The following is a 25,751-nucleotide window of genomic DNA, read 5'->3' on the forward strand; positions in this document are numbered from 1 at the left end:
TTTGCTCCAGTAATTCTTTATTGGGCAAAAGCATATGCAGGTACGGGGTATCCCCCCCCATGGTCCCCCCCGTGGGCTGCAGGAAGCCCCTGGGGCATCGGGTCCCAGCCCGAGCGCATCCCTGCCCGGGCTGGAGAGTCCCACTGCCACCTCGTGGGAAAGGGACACATTGCCTCGGCTCTGCCGCCGGCACAGCGGGACCAAACCTCCTCCAGCAAAACCCCTGCTCCTGCTGCCCCACAGGACCCGAGAAACCTCGAGGACCCGGCGTGGAGGGAGGAGGTCCACACAGACCGGAGGCATCATGAATTAATCTGCTCTTTCCATGGCTGCCTCCATCGCTGCTCCCCAGGCTGACTGGGAAGAGAGGGTACACTCAGGGCACGCTCTGGCTGCAGACACTGGACGGAGGAACAGTGGAAAGGCCTCCTGCAACAGCCCAGAAACTGCTCCTATGCTCTTGGTCTCACCAAGGTGACCCACAACACCCCTTGAGAGCACTGTCCAGGGATGGAGCACAGGCGCTGAAATATTGCTCCTGTGCAGAAGACTCAGGGGTGAGTAAAACCCATGAATTCCCTTGTGCTTCCAATTAGCACCACGTTATTAAAATAATACTTCTGTTCATTTTCATCAGGATAGGCCACAGACAACGAGAATGCTGCTTCACTGAGCAGTCAGAGAAATAAGGAGGCTACAAATCTCCCCCACAGAGGGAATGAAGCAGTGAGCAGCCTCTCATGGCTTGAAGAAATCAGCCTACAGCAACTTCCAAAAGAGGTCTGGAAACAAATCACTATTGCTGAAACTGCTGTGGGTCGAGAACATCCCACACCACAGACACAGAGATGGTTCTGCTCTCTGCTTCCCCCAGACATGGAGCCTACAGCATGCACTGGTGATAAGAGGGAAACCATCAACCCCTCTTGCCCTGTAGCATCTCCCTCTCTGCATCTCTGATCTTGGCCAAAGAGCCACAGCACAAGCAGAGAGGGAGGGAGGCAAGGACAGCATCCACAGCCCAGTGCAGCGTCCTGGGTGCAGCCCTGGTGACAGGTATGGCACAGTGAGGTGCCATGCAGGGCTGTGCTCCTGCATTCAGGACTGGGTGGGCAAACTGAGCCCTGCCCTCCTGAGTGGCAACCAGGCTGAACCAGCTCTGACCCAGAGCCAAAGAAGGAAAACTCTTAGAAGTCCATCTGCTGGGAAAGGTATCCCCAGGCCCCATACCAGGGCCAGAGGGGATTCACACTGTCCCTTTGGTCAGCAAACCTGCAGTCAAACATCAGGGAGCAGAGGAGCCCCTCACAGTTCAGGAGCTCCAGGAAAGCAGCACTCAGGAAGGACCACACCTTAGATGGGTCTCTTGGGGCCTCTCACAGTCCTGCTCAGCTCCAAGAAAGCAGCACTGAGGAAGGACCACACCTTTGATGGTTCTCTCTGGGCTACTGGGAAAAGGAACATCAAGCTCCTGAGCTTTACTCTTGTTTTTTCTGCTTCCATATTTTGGATAAGCGGAACTTGTTCTTCTTCCTCTCTGGCTCCTGGCTCTCAAGAGATCCATCTGCAGGAGAGGGAGCAGACACAGAGCAAGTTGAAACCCACAGCCCCAGAGCGCCCCAGTGCTGCTCTGCAAGAGGAGAAAGGGCCCTTACCCAGCCTCTGTATCATGTCTGCCAACATCTGGTCTTCCTCTTTCTCTCTGTAATGGAACAGCACAGTATTAGAAAACTGTGCTGTGTTCATGACAATCTGGTAGATAACAAAGCCCATGCAAATACTGCTCTTATTCCTCAGTAAGAAATTACCAACCTCCACAGCAAACCCTGAGAAGGCTACAGGAAAAAAAAACCCCAAGAGTTAGTCTTAGACATTAGCAAATTCTTTTGGTTCCCTTGAAAGCAAGGGCCTGTGAGGGGATTTCCAGATTTTCTCACAGCTGGCTGATGAATCATCTGAGTTCATGGAGTGCTGAGACACCACCACACCCGAGGAGCTGAATGAAGTTGAGACACAGTAGTGCTGCAGAGGTTCTCACTGCCATCAGGGACAAGCACACTGCTATCACCCCCTTGTCCTGGCCAGTACCAGAATCCACAAGCAGGAGCTGGTGCTCTGAGGTCAAGAAATGGAGGCTGTTCTCGGCATCAGGAGGCACAAATCCAGCTACTTGACACAGCAGTCTTCCTTTGAACTTGGGAGGATACATTTCTTGGCTACAGTTGTTCTTTCACTTGCTGCAGCAGACCAGCACATTCCTGACTTCGTGTTCCCAGATTCCTCCTGCATCTCTCACACTGCCTCCAGCCTCCCCATCTCCAGCCTCCCCCTCTCTTCCCCCACATCCCACATTTTCACAGCCCTCACAGCAGCTTTAGCTTGAGAGAGAACAGGGCTGTGGTCCTGATCTCTTTCCAACAGCTGCCAAGAATGCAAAGACAGCAGCATTTAGGACAAGATGGCTGATGACAGGTGACCACCCACCTCTCACGGAGCAGAAGTCTGGACTACAGCCACTCATCCACCCCTACAGCCTGGACAGCAGAGGAAATACAGTAGTGTTGGCTCATTTCCCACCATCTGAGCACCCTCACCTGAGTCTGTCCTCATCCAGGCAATCCACAATATTATTCCGATCATTGACTGTGTTTAGGTACGACTCCAGCAGCTCTTTCTCTTGCTCCTTCTCCCTGGGTGTCTTCAGCTCCTCTGCACAAGACAAGGGAAGCCCGTCTCACAGCTACAGGCACTACCTCCCCACTGTGGCTCCTGCCTCCACCCTGCTCCAGCAAGACTAATTTTACTGTTCTCACACTTCTACATCCCCTCACAAAGCAGAGGTGGGCTGGATGTCACAGGGAGCCTGCACCTGACAGGGGATGGCCACAGTCAGGGGACACTTGCAGTGCACCCACAATCCCTGGCAGTGCCTTCAGATCTGAAGGACATCCCAGGGCTGGCACACTAAGTGGAGGCTGCTCTTGGGGCCAGCAGGACTCCCAGTGTGGCCACTCCTTACCTGGTTTGCTCATAAGGCTTCGCAGCTCCATCTCAATATTCCACTGCTGCTCCTCCAGGTTCTGCTGCTTCATCCTGGAAGGAATGACAGAAGTGGTGTGTCCTGCCCTGCCATGCCCCAGGGTTGGATCTTTCTCCTGCCATGCTAAAGCCTCATCTCTGTGTTTCCCACCACCTGGGCAGGGGCTGGTGGGTCAGGAGAAATCTTCTTCCTGACCATCACATTTCTGAAGCTTCCCTCCTCACACGCTCTTCACAGACCCTGGGTGCTCAAAGGCCCACCAGCTAACACATCATGATGCTGGCAGTTCTCCCAGAGACACCTCAACCTTTCTCATCCCACCAACTGGCACATCATTTTTAGGGCTGCCACACTCCCTCTCCTTCACAGGAAGTGCACAAGCAGGCAGGTGAATTTGTGGTTGTACTCACTTGTACATCAGCTCCGATTCCTGTCGGAGCAGCAGCTGTTTCTTATGGATCAGTTTGAACCAGTCCACCATAAGGGCATCCTCAGACTCATCTATAGAGGAGACAAAGGCCAAGAAGCTGCATCAGTTCAGGCGCCCTGGCTCAAACACACCATCTTTTGAGGGGGAGCCTAGGATGACTTATGTGAGCACCAGGCAACCTCAAGTGAAAACAGGAAATCTTTGGAGCTCCTGGGTACAAGGGATGCAGGTCACTCACTCCCTGTGGATTCAAGGATGCTGCTTATGGATACTCTGCTACAGGACTCCCAAAACTCTCTGATCCTCAGCCAAATTAACAGATCTTGCTCAAAAATTATGTTAAAAAGCAGCCAGAGAAGGTTCAAAATTGCCTGGGCTGTATCTTTGTATAACATGTACCTCTGGCAACCTGGTGTCTCACATGTAGCCTGAGCTCCTAAAGATGGAGCCAAGAGTGCCCAGGGGTAGGGCATGAGCCCCACACCTCCCCACCACAGCAGACTGGCACCAGGTCTCCTTTACCTCCCTCGCAGGCACGCAGCTGCTTCTCCAGATCCACTCCTTTCAATTCCAGCTCGTCCAGCTGCTTCTCGATGTCACGAACCTTCTCCTGGATTTTCTCCTCAGGGAGGTAGTCTGGGTGCAGCTAGGAAAAAAATTGTAGGACCAAATACAGCTCAGCAACCCTCAGACTGCCTGAGGTCACAACAGAGATTTAAAAGGGCATAAAGAGCCCAACTACAGAGGCACAGGCTGGGAGGGCCAGGTCAGCAGAGGTGCAGAGCTGGCTGCTCAGCACAGAGTGGTGGCCACTGCAAGGCTGTGACACAGCTGCTGTCAGTGGTAACTCCACCCACTCAGTCAGTCTGCAGACATTCTCCCTCCTTCTGTGGGGAGTGCAATGTCTACCATAGTTTTGTTTGGCTCTGTATCATTCCGGCTCTGATTGTCTCCCTGCATGGAAGATAACCAGCAGCTTCTCCACCTTGTGTCTGCCCCAGAGCCTTTCACCCTTTCCTGGGGTATCCAAATAAACCCTCCCAATATGGCAAACTTAGATATATCTAGACAACCACTCCAGAAGGATATTCAACAACCCCAGCCTGCTCCCCTTATACCTGGTTTCCAGACATACCTTGGTTGGGGACACCACTTCAAGCTTGCCTTTGCTTTTTGGTACAGGGGGTTTAACTAGAAGGGAGAAAAAACAATCAAAGAATGTCACAGCCTTTAAATAATTTTATGGTGTGGGACAGTGCCTACACCATCAGAGCACAACAGGTCCCAGCTACCCAACAGAGGTCACAGATGATACACATGCATCCACATGCCTGACCAAAGTAAAAGACATATTCTCACAGCCTCCTTGTGGCTTGTCACTCAGGTCACAGGTTTCTGCTTTCAACCCCAGGGTATAGACAGTCACCTAATTCAGGTGTGACTTTGGAACTTCCACCCAAGAATACTGACTTCTGTGTTCATTCACTATCTTGTTCAAACCCATTCCTTATTTGTTGTGGCAAAACCCATTCCTTATTAAGCTTCCAAAGGATAGCACAGAAAGACTGGGTTACTGTCACAGGAAACAGCAAGACATACTAAAATATGTCCCTCTAGTGCTCTTTTACAAAGGAGTATTAGTAAATGCTGATGAAACAAAGATGGTCTAGGGGGCCTCAGTGTAGATCTCAGAAAACTAAGGTTCAATTCCTCCCACAAAACACTTCCTAGGTGAGAAGTCCCTTAGGCCCCACTACACAGCATTATTTAGGCCCTGGACACCTATTAAAATCAATCCTTAAGCAATGTGTATTTGTTCCACTGTGCCTCAGCTTCCTCTGCCCAACTGTGCTGCAAGGATAACTACAGAAGAGTGTGAGGTATTTGGATACCCGAGGGGCTGGGCTGGATAATTACCACAGAGAGAGAACAGAGGCGTGAGTGGATGATGTGATAAGGAAGGAAAACTCTACTATCAAAAGAGCACGGCTGTAACAAAGGCAGCAGCGATGCAGGCTCAGCACACACAAGGAGAAATACAGGACAGACAGACTAGGGGAGGCTCCTGAGTCTCTGGAGATTGAGGAAGAGCTCAAGGACAGCTCTCCAGTTGCCCAGCTCCTGTCCAGCTCTATTGTGCTTTCTAGGAAGAGTGCAAAAGGAGAAGATGCTGGATGTGGCTGTGTTGCTCCTGCACTGCTGGCCTCCATCAGGGATCTCTTCCCCCTGGATGCTGCTGCTTTGCTGCCTGTGCACTGCCTGCCACTTATCTTAAAGATTCCTGCAGAAGGGACCTGTCCTGCCTGGAGCTGCCTGCCTAAACAGCACCTCTCTCCCAGCTCAGTCCTGCATCTCGGGGCTCGTTCTGAGGGGCCTCTGCAGCACCTCCAACCAAGGCAGAAAGCTGCACCACTGATGGAGAGGCCACAGTCACTGGAGGGGAAGAGCCTGTAAAATGACACCCTGTGACCAGCTCAGGATCTGATATCCCCTGATACCCTCAGGTTGTGGCTTGGCAGACACAGGATGGCTTGGCTGCTTGCCAGCAAGCTGGAAGTAGGACAGTTGGTAGGAAAACCCTGGAGCCTCATTTCTCAACAGAATCCACCACCTACCACCAAAGAAAGTGAATGATCTACAGAAATGCTCACCATCCACAGCTCAACACAAACCCAGGACTGAGGGCAGGAACGGCAGCTGACTGTTCACAGCTCTCTCTGAGTGCTGAGGTAAAAATCTAGAGAGGAAACAACAGCTCTGTCCCTAACCCACAGCCTGCCCAGTGACAGCAACAGGAACCAGACTTTCAGGTGGGGAAAAGTGGGGGGAGACTGCCAGGAAAATTTCCCAATAGGCCTCCCCCATGGCAATCACTAACATTTAGAAAGACAGATATAAAATAAACCCAACCTCCCTTATCTTAACAGCTCACTTCCTGGGAGAGACTGATGCTGAGCCCTGGGGCTGAGTCTGGGGAAAGAGCAGCTGGATTTTTTGGGAAAAAGCTGGCAAAGGAGGCACCAAACTTTTAAAAAAGACAACATAACTGGAGATTGAATGTTTGGTAGCTGTCAAAGGTGCTGGCTAAGGACAATGCTGGAACCAGCTGACAAAAATAAAGCATGAGGCCATTGAGCCATCAGGACCCATCCTGCTTGCTCCAAGACAAAAATCAGGGGCAGGACTGAGCCCTGCTGTGGGAATCTTCTACTCCAGGCAGGTAAAACACAGCATGATGGGGTAAGAAAAGGGGAGATGAAGAAGCTGAGCAAACAGAACAGCAGAAAACATCAGGTGTGTTCCAGAAAATTTCCTTAGCATTGCGGTGGGATATGTCAGAGCAAGGATAACTAACTGGGCATTGGAGGAGAGGTGCACAGTAAAGCTGTGTCTGAAGGAACAGGAGTAAGAAACTGGATTAAGAGTAGGGACAAACTGGTCAGGACATCTTTGAAAATCAAAGAAACAGCAGCCTTGGCTCCTGCTCCTGTGGGTGGTGCCAGCTGGAGTCTCTGGATGACAGTTCTCTGCATTCCTTTTATTTCCAAAAGCCACTCAACTGAAGAGGAACAGAGACATCAACTAGACCCCAGTTGCCCAAATTAGGAGATGGTCCTCTTCATAGCACTAAGTCTAAAGAATGACAGGGCAGTGACCTTGAAAAATTCCTATTTCAATTTCTTCCTTTCCCACTGAATTCTCTGGCCTTGCTGCTTCCTGCTTAGGCCAAGCTGGCTAATAAAAATTAATTACACAGATTCTGCCCCCGTGACAGCAGCCACAGGGTTAGCCACAGAAAACTCTGGGACACATATCCCATACTGACCACTCAGGCTGTCCCCTCACAGTGCAGAAGAGAGAGTGACTTTAGTCAAAAGAAATCTTACACGTAGCAGTGTTTGTTTTCAACTGGTTGCCATCTTCCTCCTTCTTGGCAGACTCTCCAGGATCCTTCCAGTCTTGCTTTGAATTTTGACAGCTCCTGATAAGATCTGAGCTGGGAATCAACAACTTCTTTGTGAATCCACCAGATGAAGCTGGATTAAGAAGCACAGACAGGTTTTGGATAAGAAATTTCAACCCTCAACTCATAAAAATCCTTTTATTGCCAAATGTCTCTGGCACTCGCCCCTACCAAACTCCATTTCTAGTCCTAGTCCTCCTCTCTTGATGATGATGAAGGGCATAAGCCCAAAGAAAACAGGGAGAAAACACTCATTACAAGGCCAGAGTAAGGGGAAAATAAATATTTGGGAGAAGAATAAAACAGTTGGGAGCCATCACTAAGATTTCTCAACATGACACGATCATGCAAGAGAGATCTTGCTGGCTGTTTGCAGAAGAAGGGAGCTCTGTGGAGCCTGAGTCCCTCTCCTTGGGGAAGGATGGGAGACCACCCATCAAAGGCACAAAATGATGGCACCACAAGGCTAAAGCAGGTGCAGAGAGCAAAGATCCCTGAAAGAAGGCACAGTCTCCACCAACACATTCCTCACATTGACCTTGCAGTACCAATGCCTGTCCCCTTCCTGATAAGCAAAATGAAGGCAAAGCTTTTATCCTTCATACCAGAGTCCTGCTTTGCTGGTGGGACAACTAATGGGCTTGGCTTTGGCTCCTTGTGTGCTGGGCTCCCTGTTCCCACCTGGGAGTTATCAGTAGGTTTCTTAGAGACATCTTGGTCCCTGCAAAGCAAAAAGACAAAGGTAGGAAACAATCCCTCTTGCAGAATGGTCCACAGGAAAAGTTCTGGACATGCTGGTGTGGATCTCCCCCTGGGGTGGTCACACTTGTCAGGGAAACCCACCAGCTCCAAAGACACTCACTTGTTGGCTACAGGCTTCAACCGAGATCTCCACCCTTCTGGGCTCTCAGACTTGTCAGTAACATTTGTGCTTCCTGAAGAAAAGAACATAGCAAGGTAAATAAACAAGAACAAAAACATCCAATAAAAAGAAACAAGCCAGATTTGAGTCTCAGGAGACCCCTAGGAGATAAGCCATGCACTGGGGCAGGTACTATGATGTATTTGCAGCAAACCAGCAGCAGCTCAACAAGTTTAACATGGATAGATTCAGATATGATAGGTAGTAAGTAATCTCAGCGGCATTTTGTCCCTTTCAGATCAAATTCCTGAAAACCTACACAGTTACAGAAATTCAGCCACAGAGTACATGAACAGGCACATTCAACAGCAATACAACACAAACAGCTGAGATCTCAGAGACCAAAGGCTGGGGCAGGAAGAGGCAGAGACAAAAAAACCCACAATGTCACAGCAAACTGCAAACAGACACTTCTTCTGGCCCAAAAAAATACCGGCCACCTGAAAGTGCCTGAGACACTGGGAACCCCCAGAATATCATCCCCTGGCCCACTGCTAAGTCACCATGGTGGACGCTTGGTTCAAAACAGACAAGGAGGCTGGATGACCTGCAACTGCTATCAAAAAATCATCCCAAAGTTCTGGCAAGGTCTCCCACCTGGGAAAACCTGAGCCACTTTGAAAGCCACCACGATCCCAGTGTTTGATGACAGCAAGTACAACTTCAGATACCTGGAGATTCTCAGAGCAGTAGAACTGGCCATGCTAGAGGGAGCAATTGCACAGGGATAAATGGAGGTGGGTTGAGCCCCAGAGCTCAGAAAACCCTTACATGGTGGTACAGACACACAGGACAGGAGTCATGGACATATTTGCTGTACTGGTCCAAAAGGAAGGCATGAAGTTGGAGTGCTGTGTCCAGGCAAAATTGTGTGAATCATTCATCCTCACCTTTGATGCCTTTTGACTCTGGCTTGTGCAAAGAATCAACAGGTTTGTTGGCAGCCTGGCTCTTGGGTACGGGGTCTGTAATCTTTTCCTGCTTTGGTGCTGTGTACCCTGTTTTGCTGGACTGTGTTTTTGGAGCTGGACTCTGAGAACTGGTGGGAGAAAACTTGCCACTGCAAAAAAGAACAACTTAATGAGTCTTTTTGAAAGGATGGACCTTTTTGTTTGCCTCTGTTCCAAAGATTTGTATGTGTCCCTCTACACTGAGCCACAAGAGCAGTCAGGACAAAGCAAAGAAAGATACAGGGGCTTCTGCAAATTATCCCAAGAACATGTTAGCAGTAAAAAGGGAAAGAGAAATAGTGTTTACCTGCCAGGTGCTGAGGAGCCAGTGGAACAGAATCCTCCTGGCCTGTTTGGAGAAGTGCTTGATGCAGACAGAGCCTGTATAATATGATTACGTGCCTGATCCTTCCCAGCATTCACTCGACTGACCTCAGCAGTGCTTCTGGCAGGGGCAGTTTTATCAAGGCCATGAGGAGACTGGACTTGTTTTTGAGTGTCAGAAGATTTGTTGATGGAAGACTCAAATGACCGAAAAAAATTTTCTCGGGCTTGCTGTGTTTTTGTTGTGGAGGATGTCCAAGGGGGCTTCGATGGGGTGCCTTCATGGAGATCTGTTTTATTCCCCAACGAGGCACCCTTGCAGTCATCTGATTTATTTACAGCTGAGGAGGCCCATGAAGTATTTACACTTCTGAAGCCAGAGCTTCCAGAAGATGAAACAGATGGCTTGGTTGAATTAGAGAGCCCTTCCTGGCTGGGTTTCTTCAACACCTGCTCCGGTTTCTTGGGTTCTGCTGCTTTCTGGAACGCCCTGGCAGCAGTAGGGGCTGGGGTACTGTCAGGTTTTTTCCCAGTACTGTGGAGACCAGAGATCTGGACATTGTCTGGCTGCTGGTGGCTGGTACAGATGAACGTACTGGGCTCAGGCCCAGCTTTGTAGCTTCCAGGAAGAAGCAAGTTCCAACACTGCCTGCACCTGTGAATACAAAAGTCTCAGGAAACATCCTCCAGAGTGCTGGGAGACACACAGCTGGGAGTGCAGGCACAACTCCACCATCCACAGGAGGGTGAAGGCACCACACTGGCAGTGAGCAGACCCTGTGTGCACATTCCTCAGGCACCAGAACAAGAGCTGTTGATAGCACAGCCTGAAGCAGGAAAGGTGTAGATCAACACAGACCTGTGGAGACAGTTTCCCTTTCACACAGGTCAAGAGCAAGCCCAGGTTGCCTCCACTCTGAAAAAAATGTGCCACACCACTCTCTCCAGTCCCAAAGGAACCAGGCTGGCCCTCTGTGACCCCCAGGGCTGTGGCCCTGCTTGAAGAGCTGCTGTACCTGAAGCAGTTCCTGTGATAGAGCTTCCCATCGACCAAGTAGCGCTGCACCAGGTGCACGTGTTTCCCACAGACCCCACAGCTGCTGCTGGGGACATTCCCACTCTCTGCCAGGACCCTTTTCTGTGGGGAGAAGCAATGGGTGAGCAGACAGGACCATGGCCCTGGACACAGCTACAAATCTCCCAAGAAGGCGAGTGTTTGGCATGCACAGCCAGGACAGAGAAGTGACATCCAGGAAATCCCCTCTCCCTCTAATCCCTTTGTCACAGAAGTCATAGAAGAGGAACAGCCCTTGGAATAGTATGGGGAATATGTTCCCACAAAGCCAGAGGACCTGGGTGCCCTGTCTGCCTACAAAGGCAGAGGTCTCTGATTTAAAATAGCTGGGAAAGGGCTTCTACCCCATTTTCATCCCTGCTCTGCTTTGAAACCATATCCAGTAATTGGATCAATGTTTTATACCAAAAATAACACTACATCCCGTAAAAATATCCCTCCAAGCCCACATTTCTTACTGTGGTAACTGGGGAGGTTTCCTTTGGCTTAGCTCTGGCTGGTGGGTGGGCAGGAGGCAGTTTTGGTGGCACTGGCTTAGGAGGCTCTGGAGCATTTTTCTTCCCAGGATGCTGCTCTGGAGATTCAGAGGAAGGACGCTTGATTCCAGCCATGCCTCCAACTGGATGAATGGAAGAAGGGAATATTTTTAAGGAAACATAAGGAAAACTCACAGGTTTAGGAATAATTCACAAAGTAAGGCTATCCTAAGGTGCCTGATGGATAACATGAAAAGCACACAAGGAGACACAGACTTCCTTCTTGAGCAATTCTGTACTGAACTGAGGGGCAAGAAGCAACAAGTGAATTGCAACAACATCCAGAAATTGCTGATTTTTCTCTTCTCAGGGAATTTCAACATGAAAAATGCAAAAGTGACGAAATGCAAACTGCCATCCATTGATGGTGAGAACAAGACCTTGGGCTTTCAATTCCAGCCCACAGTTTGGCTGGAACTGATCCTGACTGAAACAGGCCCTGCTGGAACAGGCAGAGGTGTTATGGCTAAGGAGATGAAGCACAGAGAGTTTGATTCATTCAAGTTGCTGTGCTCCAGACTTCCTACATAGCCTGAACATTCACTGCTGCAAGTGTCCATCCCACATCCCAGCTGGGACTCCCACAGAGCAAACAGCCTTGTTGAATGTGGAAATGACCATTAAAAATGGGTAATTCTGCAAAGACTTGGAGGTGCCATAGAGGTGCTGATGTGGAAAGCACTGCCACAAGCAGCCTGAAAATGCCTATTCTCTTTTCTTTGCAGATGAAAAAGAACCTCTCAAAATTCACTACAAGTGGAGAAAAGAGAATTTCCAACACATTTCAGTCAAGCAGGGAATGGTGCCCTGTGCCCTAGGAAGTGCAGGAAAACTTCCTTGGGAAATAAGGTTTTGTGCAAAGTTTTTACAGACACAAACCCCAAGTGTCTCACTGGGATGTTATTCTTGTACCACTTCCTATTCTGAATGAGAATGTCTCTGTGTTCCTTGTGGGATATTCGAGCCACAGCTTCACTTTCCAAGTGACACTTAAATGGCCACTCATCTGAAAAGAGATTATACCCTGCTCAGTAAACACAGAAAGGGCAGGGAGCAGAGAGGGGGCCCAGTTCCCAGCAGTCTGCCCTCAAGAAAGCCAACTCTCCAAATAAACACCCAGGGCTCCTGCTGCAGGGACCAGGGGACAGCTGACCCAGTAAAGAGTTCAGGCTCAGACTGTCCCCTCACTTCCTACTTGTGCCATTTACTGAATTCCCAAAGCCCACCACAAAGATGGGTGGCTTCAATTCTACTCATCCACAAAAGCATGACCTCACTAGAACATTGTCTGCCCACCCTCTCTGTCCTCCTGTGTCCTGCTTATCTCATGGTCCTGCTGGAACCCATCTGAAGGGCACGACTGTGACTCCATGATTCTGCTTGGTGTCAGAGGGCACATTCCAGGCTGGGCTCATTTTCAGACATTCACATTCACCCCAGCAACAGGAATGCGACCAAAGTGTTTTGTGGGACACTAGAGAGTATAAAAATGTGCTGTGCTTGGTGACGTGGTAAACAAGATACAGGGGGAGGGGACAAAGACCCCAACCTGACCCAGATTCTCACCACTTGGCACAATGGAACTTGTTTGATTTCAATCAGAACGGTTTTAAAACAAGAAATAAAAAGTGAAGAGGGGAGGGAAGAAGTTGTGGAGGGAGAGAAAAAGCATGATTAAATGTGTAAAGAGGTGGAGAAGTAGGAAGGGTTTAAACATTAAAGTCAGCTCTGAGTGAATTGTGCTTTCTTTCCAAGACGTAGGACGTTTTCAATACATATCTCTCCATTTAGATTCACCTTAACCAGTTAAGTCATTTATGTCCCACTTTCTAAAGTTTCCTCTGGGGAAGCCTGTAAAATTGGTCTATCATATTACTTCATTTTGTGTGAGCTTAAAGCCAAATATAAACCAAGACTACAATAATGCTCCTGTGAGCCCAGCTAAACTCTCCAGTATGTGAATATAATGCCTTGGCAGCTCTGTGGCCTGCTTTATGTTTGACAGAATTTCTATCACAATTATGTCAGTTAGGGTGGTAATTTTCTTCTCCTTCCTTCTATCAGTGCTGCTGTGCTGTACAAGCCCTACCACTGATGCTGTCACATTGGCACAGCCTCACAGACAAGCTCAGCCTTGTTCTATTCCATGGTCTCATCAGCCCTCAGGTGTGCCAAAGACTGGAACAGGGGTGGAGGTGCTTGAGAATGGAAAGGTGAGGTGGGGACCATGGAGAGGAACATTCAGTGCTCCTCTCTGGCTGGACCATAAGAAATTTTAGACTGTTTTAAATTTTAAGGCAGTAGTTTCAAAGACAAGACATGACCCTGTACCCTTCCAAAAGCACTGGTGCAACTGCAGGCTGGTGTGCAAAGAGCTCAGATCCCTCCAGTGAAATAGTTCTGGTATCAAAAAGGCCTCTGTGAAGTCTATTTTGCTTTTCCAAGCTTGTTAGGTGGCAAAGGAAAGCATGAAATTAAGCCCTGGTCCTTCCCACCCCTCCAGGGAATATGGTACTTACTAGGAGACCGTCCATGGAAGTAATTATAATACTGGGAAACGTAGGTGAGGATACTCAGCCTGTCTGGTACCTTCAGAGCAACCATATCCTCTGCATCCAGCAAGGCTGGGATCCCCAGCTCCTCCTCTGCCACTCGAAATGCCTGGAGAAGGGGGAAAAATATAAATGTATAGGGGTCTTGTCCATGCCAGGCAGCAGAGCTGCTCCTCATCATAAGTAAGAAAGTGCACTGCAAACAGCCCCACTCAAATAATAACTCTTCTGGGGAACAGCTGCACCAGTTTAACTCCTACATCATAGGAACCAACGGAGTCATGGCTTCCAGCCACTGCCTTGAGAAATCCAGGCAAGGAGCCAAAAATCTGGCCTGGCAAGCTGGCCATTGCTCACTGCACAGGAACTCACCTGGGCTTCCCTTGCTCTTCCTCCAGCCTGCCTGTGTGTGTGAGTGCACAGCTGCAGAGAGCCAGGCCTGGCAGAAGGGGATGTGTCAGTCCAGGCTGGCAGACTTGTTTCCAGGCTCCCAGCCCAACCTGGAGCACTCCCCAATTAACAGTGGGCTGCTAGGTGCTTGCAGGCAGCTTTCATCTCTGAGTACTGGGCAAATGTTAAAGCTTCCTGCCTCCTACTGCCTGCTCTTCTCCATCTGAAAATGGGAAATCTTGGGCTGCAGGAGAGACCCCCATCTCCCAGACCAGAAAGGGGGAAAAAAAGGTGTAGTGCAGAATTCCTGATATATAGCTCTCTTCCAGTTTAACTGTTTCCATGCTGCCTAACATGTATTTGGAGTAGATATTCCTCTTTGTGGTGTCCTGTGCTTTGAAACTGCAGGTAAAGGAGGCAAAAGCTGTTTTCTCTTGCCTCTGAACAAAAGCCTTTAATAGAATACAAAAAAAAAAACCCTGCAACATCCAAACTTCACCCTTGCTCAGCTCAGTTTAGAGCTTTTACTGAGGATCTTCTCCAGCCTTGTTCCTTCCCAACTTATGGGAAAAAATCCTTTTTCTCCCCCTTTGAAGCATCCCTGTTGAAATGCCAATACAGCAAAGGAAAACAGCACTTGCAGGACCAGAGGCACAAGGAAGGCTACAGCTAAAGTGCACAGGAAAGAGTTAAAAAACCCCTTGAATACATTAAACCCCTCCGCATCTGACCTCTGGCACGGACACACACAGTGCTGGTGTACAAGCCAACCATTTCTGCTCAGAAGAAACAAACAGCCACTATTTTTCAGCAAGATAATTACCATTTTTTTTCCATTGGGTATCCCAGTAAAAATGTAACAAGAGCTGACATTAAAAACGCTTTCAGCCAGTTACCACCGGCTGTGTCATGCCAGCTGCCAGCCCAGCCTGGCCCTTTCCCGTCTTGTAAACTGGTACTTAATATATTCTTTGGAGTGTTCCCCACTGCACTGGCTGCACAACTGGTCTGACCAGTTGAGTTTTCTTGCTGGACATTCCTGGTGTGAGGTTTAGTGGGAACACAGGTCATGTCACCTCCTGCCACACTGCCATGGGTGACAGTGGGGCAACGGGCACAGAACACACACGAGGGGACCACAAAGAGCAGGATGCTCTGTGCACTCCCCTGGTTTGGCCAGAGCCAGGTGAGCAATGCAGAGAGCAGCATTAGGACATGGTGTCCCCTGTGCCTGCAGCATCCTCGTGTTCCTGGGAACTGCTCTTGCCTGGAGACCCAACACATTCACCACCTAACAGGACCCAGTTGCCCTTCTCCTCTGCCTGCCTGCCCAGGCTGGCCTTTAAAGGACCAACGTGTCATTTTTGCATCATGTTTTTCAATAGTGCAGCTCCAAGTGCTTTCCAGGGGAAGAAAGTGCCACTGCTGCCATGACCATGCAAAATGGGAAAGTGATATACTCGAGGCCACCTGAGCTGGCCTGGCACAGGCTCCCTCTGGCACATGCTCTACCTGCTACACCACACCACCATCCACCAGCACCAACTCCAAGGCCTCTAGAAACTTTCCTTCTCTTTCTACATTTTTTAAATCTCCAGCAAAAAAATGCCACCAGCTGAAATTTTTCTAGGGTTTGGGGTTGGTCTTGTGGCACTTGAGGAGTGACCCATTCTTCCTTGACAGATGACCTTATATGACAAATTGCAGTTCAAACAAGTCTGTTTTGCATGCACAATACAGCTCTTGAAGGGAAGCCTCTGACGAGTAAGGCATCAAGATGGGTCTGGACAACAGCAGAGGAATAATGCTGGGAGAAATCAGGCCCACTTTTATCCCAAGGATAGCCAGAGCAAGGAAGTGTAGGAGCTAGGATGGAGAGCAGCCCAGGAGCACAGAGAGGTGCAGGGTCAATCCCACGGACAGCACAGCCAAGGCTGCAGGACACCAGCAGTGAAAGGACAACACAGACAAGTCATCCCACAGCAGGTGGAGTAAGGAAGAGAGATTAAAACAAAGGACATAAAAGAAGCTAAGAAAGGGGGAGGAGGGGACACACAGACTGCAACAAAGGAGGGGAGCAACTCTTTATGAGAAGCACAAAGAAGCTTTTCATTAATAAAAGCAGAGGAGGCAGCTCACAGAGCTCATTTCCCAGACACTAGCAGACACCATCAGCCCAGCTGGACAAGGAGCAACACTCAGGGATCCTCAGCACTTCAGCCAAGATACGCTTCCATGGCAAAGAGGCCCGACTCCTGCCAAATAGCAAACTTCCAGGGCAAAATGCATGCTCTGGATCTCTCCTTGAGGAGAGGAACACACAGGGCTGAGTGTCACTAACTGCTCACAGGCTGCAGCCCCAGCCTGGGGACAGAGGCTCTGTCATGGGAGCTGCAGACACAGCCAGGGATGAAGGGGAGCAGAAGCTAAGGAGCCATGGGGGGACAAGTTCAGCTCTTCCAGAGGCAAGAAGCACTTCAGTCAGCTCAGTGCCTGAGAGTGTGTCACTCCTCCAGCCTAGACAAGGATAAGCTGCCATAGTTTGTTCATATCCCAAGCTCCTGTCAAGCAGCCATGAAACAGTGTGGAGCAATGCCAAGGGAAGAGAAGGGTTATATTTCACTGCCTCTCCTCCTGTGATGGAGAGAGGGAGAGGAAAATCCTTCCCTGGATCACTGAGACCATGCTAGAATCCAGGGCAGGAGGGAGTTGGCCTGCCTAACTTCTATTTTCTTTGTGAAAGAACATGAGAAACTTCAGAAATACCAGGCTGGAGTGAAGTCCAGGCAGCATCAGGTTTTAGGATGTATCCACCTTGATCCCCTGCACCAGGAAGGAACAGAAGTGGGAGGACACTCCCTGTGCTTCCCCTCTCACACCAGCTTATTCCCAGCTCCTGCTCTATCCCTCAGGAGCATCACAAACTCAACATGCGTGTGTTTTGAGCTCTAGCACCTCTGCCTGAGCTCCTGCTGCCACAGGACACACGGAACAGGCATCACTGTGTGGCCAGCTAAGAAATATGAACAGCCTAAGGGTGCTCTCAAGCAGCCAGCCAGGCTGGACACTGCTGCTCAAAGGAGAAGACTGGAAGGTGCAGAATAAGGGAAAGGATTGGAACACAGCACAATGGGCACAGTGTGTCTTGCAGGGTTTTGTTTTGCTAAATCACATGAGCAAAGTGCCAGGTCACGGATTAGACCAAAAGTAAACATTAAAAGTCACTTACCAACTTGTTGTTCTCATATACATTTTCTTTTCTGAGGGAGTCGAAGTTTCTGAAATACAGAAAGAGAAAAATCTCAGGTTGGTGATGTAGAGTGAGCTGCTCCACTTCCAGATCTCAAACCTCTTGGAGCCTCAGTGGCTCAGGGGACAGAGCACCCCATCTCACCCTCGGGCAGCTCCAGAGAGGGCAGCGTGGCAGATCCCACCCGGGGGTCACAGACCTGCTGTACCCAGTACAGAGATGTGCAGCAGGTACACATCTGCCCACAGGTAGCACAAGACAATTTTGGCACATCTACCTTTGCAGGGCTGACTCCCACAGCTGTCTGTGAACAGGACATGTTGGTGCAAAAACAGCCCAGGCAGATTGAGGGGTTCTACTGAGACATCCAGGAGCAACCTCTAATTCATGGGGTGGTTTCTTGGCCCCCAGAAAAGCTTTGCTTCTCTCCCACCTCAAAAAGACACACCAATACCTGCTGGCAGATATTAACACTCTCTCCCCAAAAGTACTTTCCAGTCACATCCATGTTCTTCTCCTGACTTGAAAGTTTTCTCCACACAGAGAGCTCAGCTCCAAGGAGGTCTCTCCTGGATCCCTCACACACTGCATGTATCACATGCTTCTCCAACACACCCATATCCTCTGATCTCAGAAGCTCCTGGGTCCAGCAGCACATGAGTTCTGGCTTCAAATCCTCTTTTTCCCTCTGGCAGAACTCCACAAAACCAGCACCAGGGATCTGCCTGGGAAAACCTCTGCCCACACCGTACTGCATCTGATAACACCAAAGTTACCAGGAGAAATCTTACTCTGCTTTCCCTAGGGCTGTAACTTTTGATTTGTGATAGTAATCAGTAACTGAAAAGGAAGTGACAATTACTGTTCACAAATCCAAGCCAAAGTCAACAACTCCTTTCTGCTGTCCCAGACATCACTTCCCTCTTCACCTCTCCCCAGATTTGCTTTCCCTCTCCCTGGTCCAACCCAGATGCCACTCCTTCTGCACTGTGCTGGGAACTCAGATCCTGGGATGTGCTGGGACAGGGATGAAAGCACAGGGGAGACTTTGTGCTACTGGAAGCAGAGCCACAACACAGTGTGCTCCCTCACCCATAGCAGAGCGTGTCCCTTGCTTAGGAAACAGCCATCATCAGCTTTGTTTTAAACTGACTGGCACTTGCTAAACAGGGAATACAAAACTGGCTGCTGGCTGGCTGGCCTGCTCTCCAACACTGCTTCCTTCTGCCCAGGCAAGTCGGCAGAGTCAGTGCCTTTCTGATAACCCCGTTTCACCTTACAATCCTTGTGTCTGCTGGCACAGAGCTGAGCTGATACCTGAGAGGGAATTCTCACTGACAAACAGAAAACAGCACCAACTTTGCATTTTTTTGAATGTAGCACCTTTATACCCAGTGTGGACCCACCTTCTTAGCCCATCCCTCACCTCTGGGGCGAGCCAGGGTAACTCTGAGAGCCAGGGCAAAGCTGGCTCGCAGCGACCTATTCATGAGAGAAACACACGATCTGTATCGCAGCAGGGGAACTTTTTCCACTCCTTGTAGCAGCAAGGAGCAAGCCAGGTCCTTTATCTACTCAGCACAGAAAGTAGAGCATTACATCATAAATAAGAGAGGCACCTTAAGCAGGCTTGCTCACCATGGCACAGCCTGTGCCTCCTCCCTGCTTCCCACATCTGGCATTGCTACGTGGGATAAGGAGAGAAAGAATGACAGATAAGAGCCTGAGGTTAAACTCCCCCAAAGAGCACGTAAAGACAAGGCACATCCCACCTCTAAACCACAGACTCTTTCCTGTGCAAAATCAAAGGGAATTGCAGAGGATTTTCTTCAAGCAGTGCTCCTGCCCAAAGATTTCCCTTCCCTGGAAATGGATTAGACAATTAGACAATGGATTAGAAAGAGCAACAAAAATGATCATGTGCCAAAAAAGTCTCAGTGAAACAATAGGTATGACCATCCTTGGGTTAAGTCAGGCCATAAAACTGGCTTTTTTTAAGACCCAGCTGAAGGAGGTGATTTCAGCTCTTTGCCTCACTCCCAGTTCTGTTCCCACATAGTCTCCGTAGTATGGAAATGCAGCAAAACACTGCAAGAATGAAGAGGAGCTCCAGTTTCCTTGGTCATTCTGACATGTAAGACACAGGAATTACCATTTATTGTCGGTCAGTGGCCTTCAGCCACACCAGGTTCTGTTTGCTGTGGTGGTGTGTGCACTCCCTGGCATGCAGCAGAGACCTGAAAAACCCAATCTTTTGATGGTGAATGTCTCAAATCCCTTTCTATTCCTCAAAAGAAAGTGCAAACAACCAGGTTATTTGGTCATTTCAAGACTCTCCTGACTTCTCAGCATCTTTCTTTCCCTGGCTAGTCAGGTGAACTGCTTACATCTAATATTTCTTTTGGAAATTCATCTTGCTGGTGCATCTTCTATCTTGGAACATCAAACCTCTCTGGACCAATGTAATCCTAAGACAGCAAAGGTAATACAAACAGGGAAGTAGGAGTTCTCCACTGAGAAAACACAGGCAACTGAATTAATTGGAAAATGTGAAAAATATAAATGTGACCCAAGAGAGGCCTCCAGTGCTGGAAACAAATCAGAGTGGAGTTCACTAGCACAGGAATAGCAGAGAAGTTTTCAGCTCCGAAAAAACTGCTTCCCTTAGCAAATAAGTGGCTGAGCATTTCTCATTCTCACAAATCTCCACGACCACCTCCTGCTCCAGCTGCACAGACCCAGCACTCACAAACATGCCACAGTCCTCTGCAAGGCACATGTGCTTCCACAGGAGAATCTCTGTTGCTACAAGCACCAACTTGATTGGAAACTTGACCTTGGAGCAGACTGAGAAAAAAAACAAACCAAGAGCCTCGACGGCACCAAAAAAGTTTCTGCTTTTTGGCACTTTTGTGCTATTTTCTCTACAGACAATAGGATGTGCAATCAAAAGGATCACTGTAAAAGAGTCAGGCACCCCTTGCCAGCTCACAGTCCTTGGATGGGGGCTCAAATCCAGCATGCCCTGCTGGGAACAGGACCTTTCAGCTGCACTCTTTCTGGAGATGCAAAGCCAGGGAGGTGGGACAAGGCTGGCAATTCCAGGCAGGGGATGTCCCCCATGTGCTCATCCTCCTCTCAGGAATGCCTGCTCCACACTGCCATGCTCTGCCTGGCAAGTGACTGCTGCAGAAATGAACCCGGGGCCATCCTCCCCCTGCCCACGCCTGTCACACAAACCACAAACCCACCGAGCCAAGCAGGCGGCTCTGCCTCACCCCAGTGAGGAGAGAGTCTGCAGCCAAGCCATCCCCAGCAGGGCCAGCGTGACCTCATCCTGCCCTGCTGAGCTGACAGTGACCTGGAAATGCTGCTGGGGGAAAGAGCACGCTGCTGCTCTGCTGCCAAGGGGGGTTTCACCACCAGCCCATTCCCAGAACACCAGTCTGGGAAAGAGCAAATCCTGGATGAAGAGAAAGATCTTAATGAAAACCTTTCCTTGACATCTGGCATTAATATCTGAGTGTGCACAGCTCCCCTGCCTCTTCTAACTCATTTATCAGGACAAGGCCACTAAAATCGTGGCTGAAGCTTGCACAACCTTCACCACCACGTGTTGACCTCAGCCTCCTACCACACTGCCATGAGGCTTCTGACAAGAGATGTCCCCATGCTCTACAATCATCCCAGAAAACAGGCTGGAGCCTGCCCGACACAGCATGTGTGCCCAGCTGGGACTGACTCTGAAGCACTCTTCATCTGGGACAAAAAAGAAGTGGATTTCCATGGTAATTCAGCATGGATCTCCACTCCCCCTGAACATCCTTGCATGAGTGGGAAGTGAGTGGGAAATGCATTTCTAATTTTACACAGCTTGCCCTGTTCACTGGTAACACACAAGCCAACATCGGCTAAGTTTGAGAGAAGTTATCATATTTTCCATTTGTTTTCCAGCAAGAAAACAGGAAGGAAGGAGAGACCCACACCAGCCAGTCCTCTCAGCCACATACCCCACAAGAGAAGCCCATGTTTATGTCCATATTTTGAGCTTGAAGTTTTCCTGGTAATTTTTCAGGCTCCTGCAGGAGAAATCCCCTGCACTCAGCCCAAGAATGTAACTTGTGTAAACCAAGACAGTTGCAAAACTGACGCTGTGACTGAATCATGTCACTGAATCAAGTGATCTATGCTGCAAATACACCAAGTGCTCCAAACACCAAATACCCCTTTTTAGTTTTACTTTCAGTCTGTTTTTAATCTTTAACCACGACCTTTGGTAGAAGCAAGGACAGGAGCCCAGAATGGACCCCTGGGAAGCAGAACTCACAGTCACATCTGCACCCAGCTGCACTTTTCCACCGTTGTACCCTGCACCAGGAACATTCAGAGAAGCTTTTAGGGACACATGGAGAGTCTGCACAATTCAAAAATATTCAGAATATATTCAGAAAATATTCTGTCCCAGGATCTGACACATGGCACCTGGCAACCCTGGCCACCAACCACCTGAAAGCACCACTTCCTTCCAGCAGGACTTTGTCCAGTCAATGGCACACGTAGTGCTTTCCTCTATTACTGCACTGACACTGATGAAGGAGGTCACAAATAAAGGCTTCTCTTACTTTAACCTTCAGGCAGCCCCTGCTGAGCTGCTCTGAGTCAGAAAGAGCTTCTGTGATGTCCCAAATAAAGTCAGGCAGAATGTCCACCATAAAAGAAAATGAATGGGAACAGAGAGATGCCTCAAGGAATATCTTCCCTCTTCAGCACAGGAAAATTTATTTAAGAGATGTCTATCCACAGCCCTTTTTGCACAGTTCAAGGATTATAAACAACCCACTAAACTGGGCAACAGGATTATTCCAGCTCTCACATTGCTGAGTCCCTGTGTACAGCTGAGCTCCGGATGGACCAGCTGCAGGAAGCAGGCACAGCTCCTCCACGAGAACACCTCAACCTTTCTGCCCCAGCATTTTGTATTTTTAGGACTTTGAATCAAAGGAAGGAAAGGAAATATTTGGAGTCACATGAACATGACAGCATGTCAGGAAGTCATACACAGCAACACCACGGTGACTGCCCAAGCACTGGGACAATAAAGTGTGCCTGGAGATCCTGAACTAACCTCCCGCTGCCTGAGCCTGCTCCAGTTTCTGTCAAGTTTCAAGACAACAGAGGAAAGAACATAAGAGCTCTTCTCTTGGGTTCAACCAGAAGCAAGACACCTGCAAGAGGGATGTCTGCATACAAAACCATGTAGCAGGCTGTCCTGGGAATATGAAGAAAAAGGAAGAATACATAGGACAGGAGAAAAACTGCAGTACAGACCATCCAATCTGTTCATCACCCAGCTGGGCTCATCTGACCAGGAGAGATCTAATGCTTAAATCAATACTCCTGGGCACTCTTCCCAGTGCTCCCTTGTGTTCATCTTCCCCTTCAATCCCCTCATCTCAAAAACCCAACTATGAAAAAGGATCTATGACTCCCTTTAGCCATTCACCCTCCCAGATGTTAACATCTGGGCAGGGTCAGTTCAAAACCCACAGGGCAGCAGTAATGGCACCAGCAAGGAGTGGAAAGCACTTAACTTCTCACAGACAGAGCTCTAGATGGGTAAAACAAGGATGTGCAGGAATCCAGTGGCTGTGGGGCCCTGCCCTTTTACTGCATTTTGTTTAAATAGCCCTTACCTCGCGACTTGTGAGCGCTGCACTGCTGTTGGGCTGAGCAAGGAGAGCCCAGCCAGAGCAAACACAACAGCAAAGAAGGAAATGCTGCCCCAAAGATCAGTGCCTGAACTTGTTTTGCAATGGAAAGGACGCATTTAGAACATTTATAATCCAGCTACCGAAGGAAGAAAAGGGAAAAAGGAAAAATGAATGGAAAAAACCAGCACGTAGGCTGGGAGAGCAGAGCTTTTCTCTTGGAGATTCTCAGCGTGGGTGTGAGCAGAACGCTGCTGGTGATGTGCCCACAGGTAGGGCAAGAGCCCAGGGAAGGTGGAAGACCAGGATCCACAGCTCAGTGGATGCCAGGACAGCCGCAGACCATCCACAACTTGATGGATGGCGGGATGGCCACAGCCTGGAGAGGATTCTTGGGCAAATGGAGAACCCGGGAACCTCAATGCAGCTCGATGGATGGTGGGATGGCCACAGCACATCCACAGCTCGATGGACAGCAGGATGGCCACAGCACATCCACAGCCCAATGGATGGTGGGACGGCCACAATGCATCCACAGCTCGATGGATGGTGGGATGGCCACAGCACATCCACAGCCCAATGGACAGTGGGATGGCCACAGCACATCCACAGCCCAATGGACAGCAGGATGGCCCATCAATGTGAGGATGGAGCACATGGGGTCCGCAGCTCGATGGACGGCAGGCTGGCCCATCAGTGTGAGGATAGAGGACACAGGGTCCGCAGCTCGATGGACAGCAGGATGGCCCATCAGTGTGAGGATAGAGGACATGGGGTCCGCAGCTCGATGGACAGCAGGATGCCCATCAGTGTGAGGATAGAGGACACAGGGCCCGCAGCTCGATGGACAGCAGGATGGCCCATCAGTGTGAGGATAGAGGACACAGGGTCCGCAGCTCGATGGACGGCGGGCTGGCCGCAGCCCGGCCAAGGTCCCGGGCAGCGAGCGGGGGTCGCAGCCCGCCGAGCCGGCAGCCCCGGCGCGGCCCTGCACACCCAGCACGGTACTCACATGAGGTCGGGACGGTGTCGGTGCAGGATGGCGCAGAAGGCGAGGCCGTCGCGGAACGAGGTGGTCATGTTGGTGATGCTGACATCGCGGTAGCCCTCGCACTGCTGCCGGCACCACAGCTGCAGGTTCTGGATGGCCGCCATGGCCCGCGGGGAGCCGCTGGGCCCTGCGCCGCGGGGCCGGGCAGGCCGGGCAGGCCGGGCAGGGCCGGGGACCCTCCGCACCGCACCGTGCCCAGCCCGGGCCGAGCAGCCGGCGGGGGACGGCCGCAGCGGCGGAGGAAGGCGGGGAAAGAGGCGGGCGAGGGGCGGAGAAGCGGCGGAGAAGCGGCGGAGAAGGCGCGGCTGTGGGGCCGGCTCGCCCCGGGGAGCGGCACCCCCGGACCCAGCGCCTCAGGGGAACCTTCCTCTGCTCCCACACAAAAACATCAGAACGTCCTGCCCGAAGGGCAGCGTGAATCATCTTTAGTCGCTGGGAAGGGTGTTTCCTCCCCTTGTGCAGGAGGAAAAGTTAAAAAGCACCATAAATCGCCTAAATGTAAGTGTCCGCTGGATAACGCTGAGCTGGGTGTGCGGGTACATCCCCAGCATCACCAACACCGAGCGTGAGCGGTCCGGACCCGCCAGCCCTAGCGAGAGCCCGCCGGGCAAGGCACGGGGAGGAGGAGGAAGCTCGACTGCCCAGAACCTGCCCAGAACCTGCCCAGAACCTGCCCAGAACCTGCTCAGAACCTGCCCAGAACCTGCCCAGAACCTGCCCAGAACCTGCCCAGAGGTCTCGCTGTGGCGGGGAAGGGAGGCCAGCCGGGAGCAGGAGGTCTGTCCCTGCTGGGGCAATGCCATGAAATCATGGATTCAGGCTGGAAAAGACCCGCAGAGAGGCGTGGGTTCCGTGTGGCTGAACCCCCCTGGGCTCGCTCCAGCGCTGTGATGGCCAGCTCGCAACAGATGCCCCGCAGCACAGCATCTCATAAAATAACTCACCAGACCTCATGCAGCTGGCAAAACACGAGAAGAGACAAGGTAACACTTAAACAGCTGCCTATAAATTAGGTAAAAATAATCAATAATACATGTAATATATTAACGGCATTTCTGTGACATGATATGGATAATATACATTAATATATAAATACCTCACAAATAATTCAGAGTGTTTCCATTTCATCAACAATCACTGGCCAATGTATTTACTTTATGGTAAGGATTATACATTTCATTATAAATGGCTTGCTGGGCATGTCAGCAACTTTTACATCTCCATTCACTTTATTATTAATGGTTTCCTGAACAGTAATGGCATAATAATGCACACAATGCAGCATGAATATTTGATGTGGCATCTATAGTCTCCCATTTATCATTTATAACAGGCTACAAAAACATTATAAAACATTTATTACAAATTTATAGATCACTTTATACTAAAACAAAGTTGTGTTATAAATACATTATTAATCCTTTATGCCATTTATAGGAATCCCTTGTAATAAGGCCTTAGCATATGTTGCTGCACAACCGTAATACGAGTGGTGTGGTGAGGAGGAAATACGGCACTGTGAGGCTGCTCCCGGGTCCTGGGTGTATTCTGTGATGGAA

The 25,751-nt window shown here is 49.9% G+C and overlaps 1 protein-coding gene across 5 annotated transcripts; it reads right to left on the reverse strand.

Moving 5' to 3' along the window:
* Positions 1-24,417, reverse strand: MICALL2 (MICAL like 2). Of its 5 annotated transcripts, XM_086854899.1 has the most exons (18): positions 21,940-22,007; positions 21,761-21,801; positions 17,413-17,461; positions 13,761-13,902; positions 11,164-11,324; positions 10,647-10,768; positions 9,614-10,285; positions 9,247-9,416; positions 8,297-8,369; positions 8,040-8,155; positions 7,358-7,507; positions 4,606-4,661; positions 3,993-4,116; positions 3,451-3,541; positions 3,020-3,093; positions 2,595-2,709; positions 1,656-1,702; positions 1-1,564 (listed from the first exon to the last, which is right to left on the reverse strand). In XM_086854899.1, exons 4-18 carry the CDS (start codon positions 13,843-13,845, stop codon positions 1,479-1,481), a joined length of 2,142 nt encoding a protein of 713 aa, XP_086711025.1. In that variant the 5' UTR covers positions 13,846-13,902; positions 17,413-17,461; positions 21,761-21,801; positions 21,940-22,007; the 3' UTR covers positions 1-1,478. The 5 variants fall into 5 exon arrangements, with proteins under 5 accessions (XP_086711025.1, XP_086711021.1, XP_086711024.1 ...); XM_086854895.1 differs by lacking the exons at positions 21,761-21,801; positions 21,940-22,007 and adding an exon at positions 24,154-24,417; XM_086854898.1 differs by having other exon boundaries at positions 21,761-21,960.
* Between the last annotated feature and the right edge of the window lie 1,334 nt (positions 24,418-25,751).

Source organism: Cyanistes caeruleus, chromosome 17, assembly GCF_971803275.1.
Source record: "Cyanistes caeruleus chromosome 17, bCyaCae1.hap1.1, whole genome shotgun sequence".
Taxonomy (NCBI): Eukaryota; Metazoa; Chordata; class Aves; order Passeriformes; family Paridae; genus Cyanistes; species Cyanistes caeruleus.

Excerpts from the sequence above, each read along its gene's own strand:
- MICALL2 (XM_086854895.1), bottom strand. The coding sequence starts at position 24,296 with ATGGCGGCCATCCAGAACCTGCAGCTGTGGTGCCGGCAGCAGTGCGAG. Across the intron at positions 11,325-13,760 it reads CTTCCATGGACGGTCTCCTA|TTGGAGGCATGGCTGGAATC; the intron begins GTAAGTACCATA and ends CCATTCATCCAG. Across the intron at positions 8,156-8,296 it reads TTGAAGCCTGTAGCCAACAA|GGACCAAGATGTCTCTAAGA; the intron begins GTGAGTGTCTTT and ends TTTGCTTTGCAG.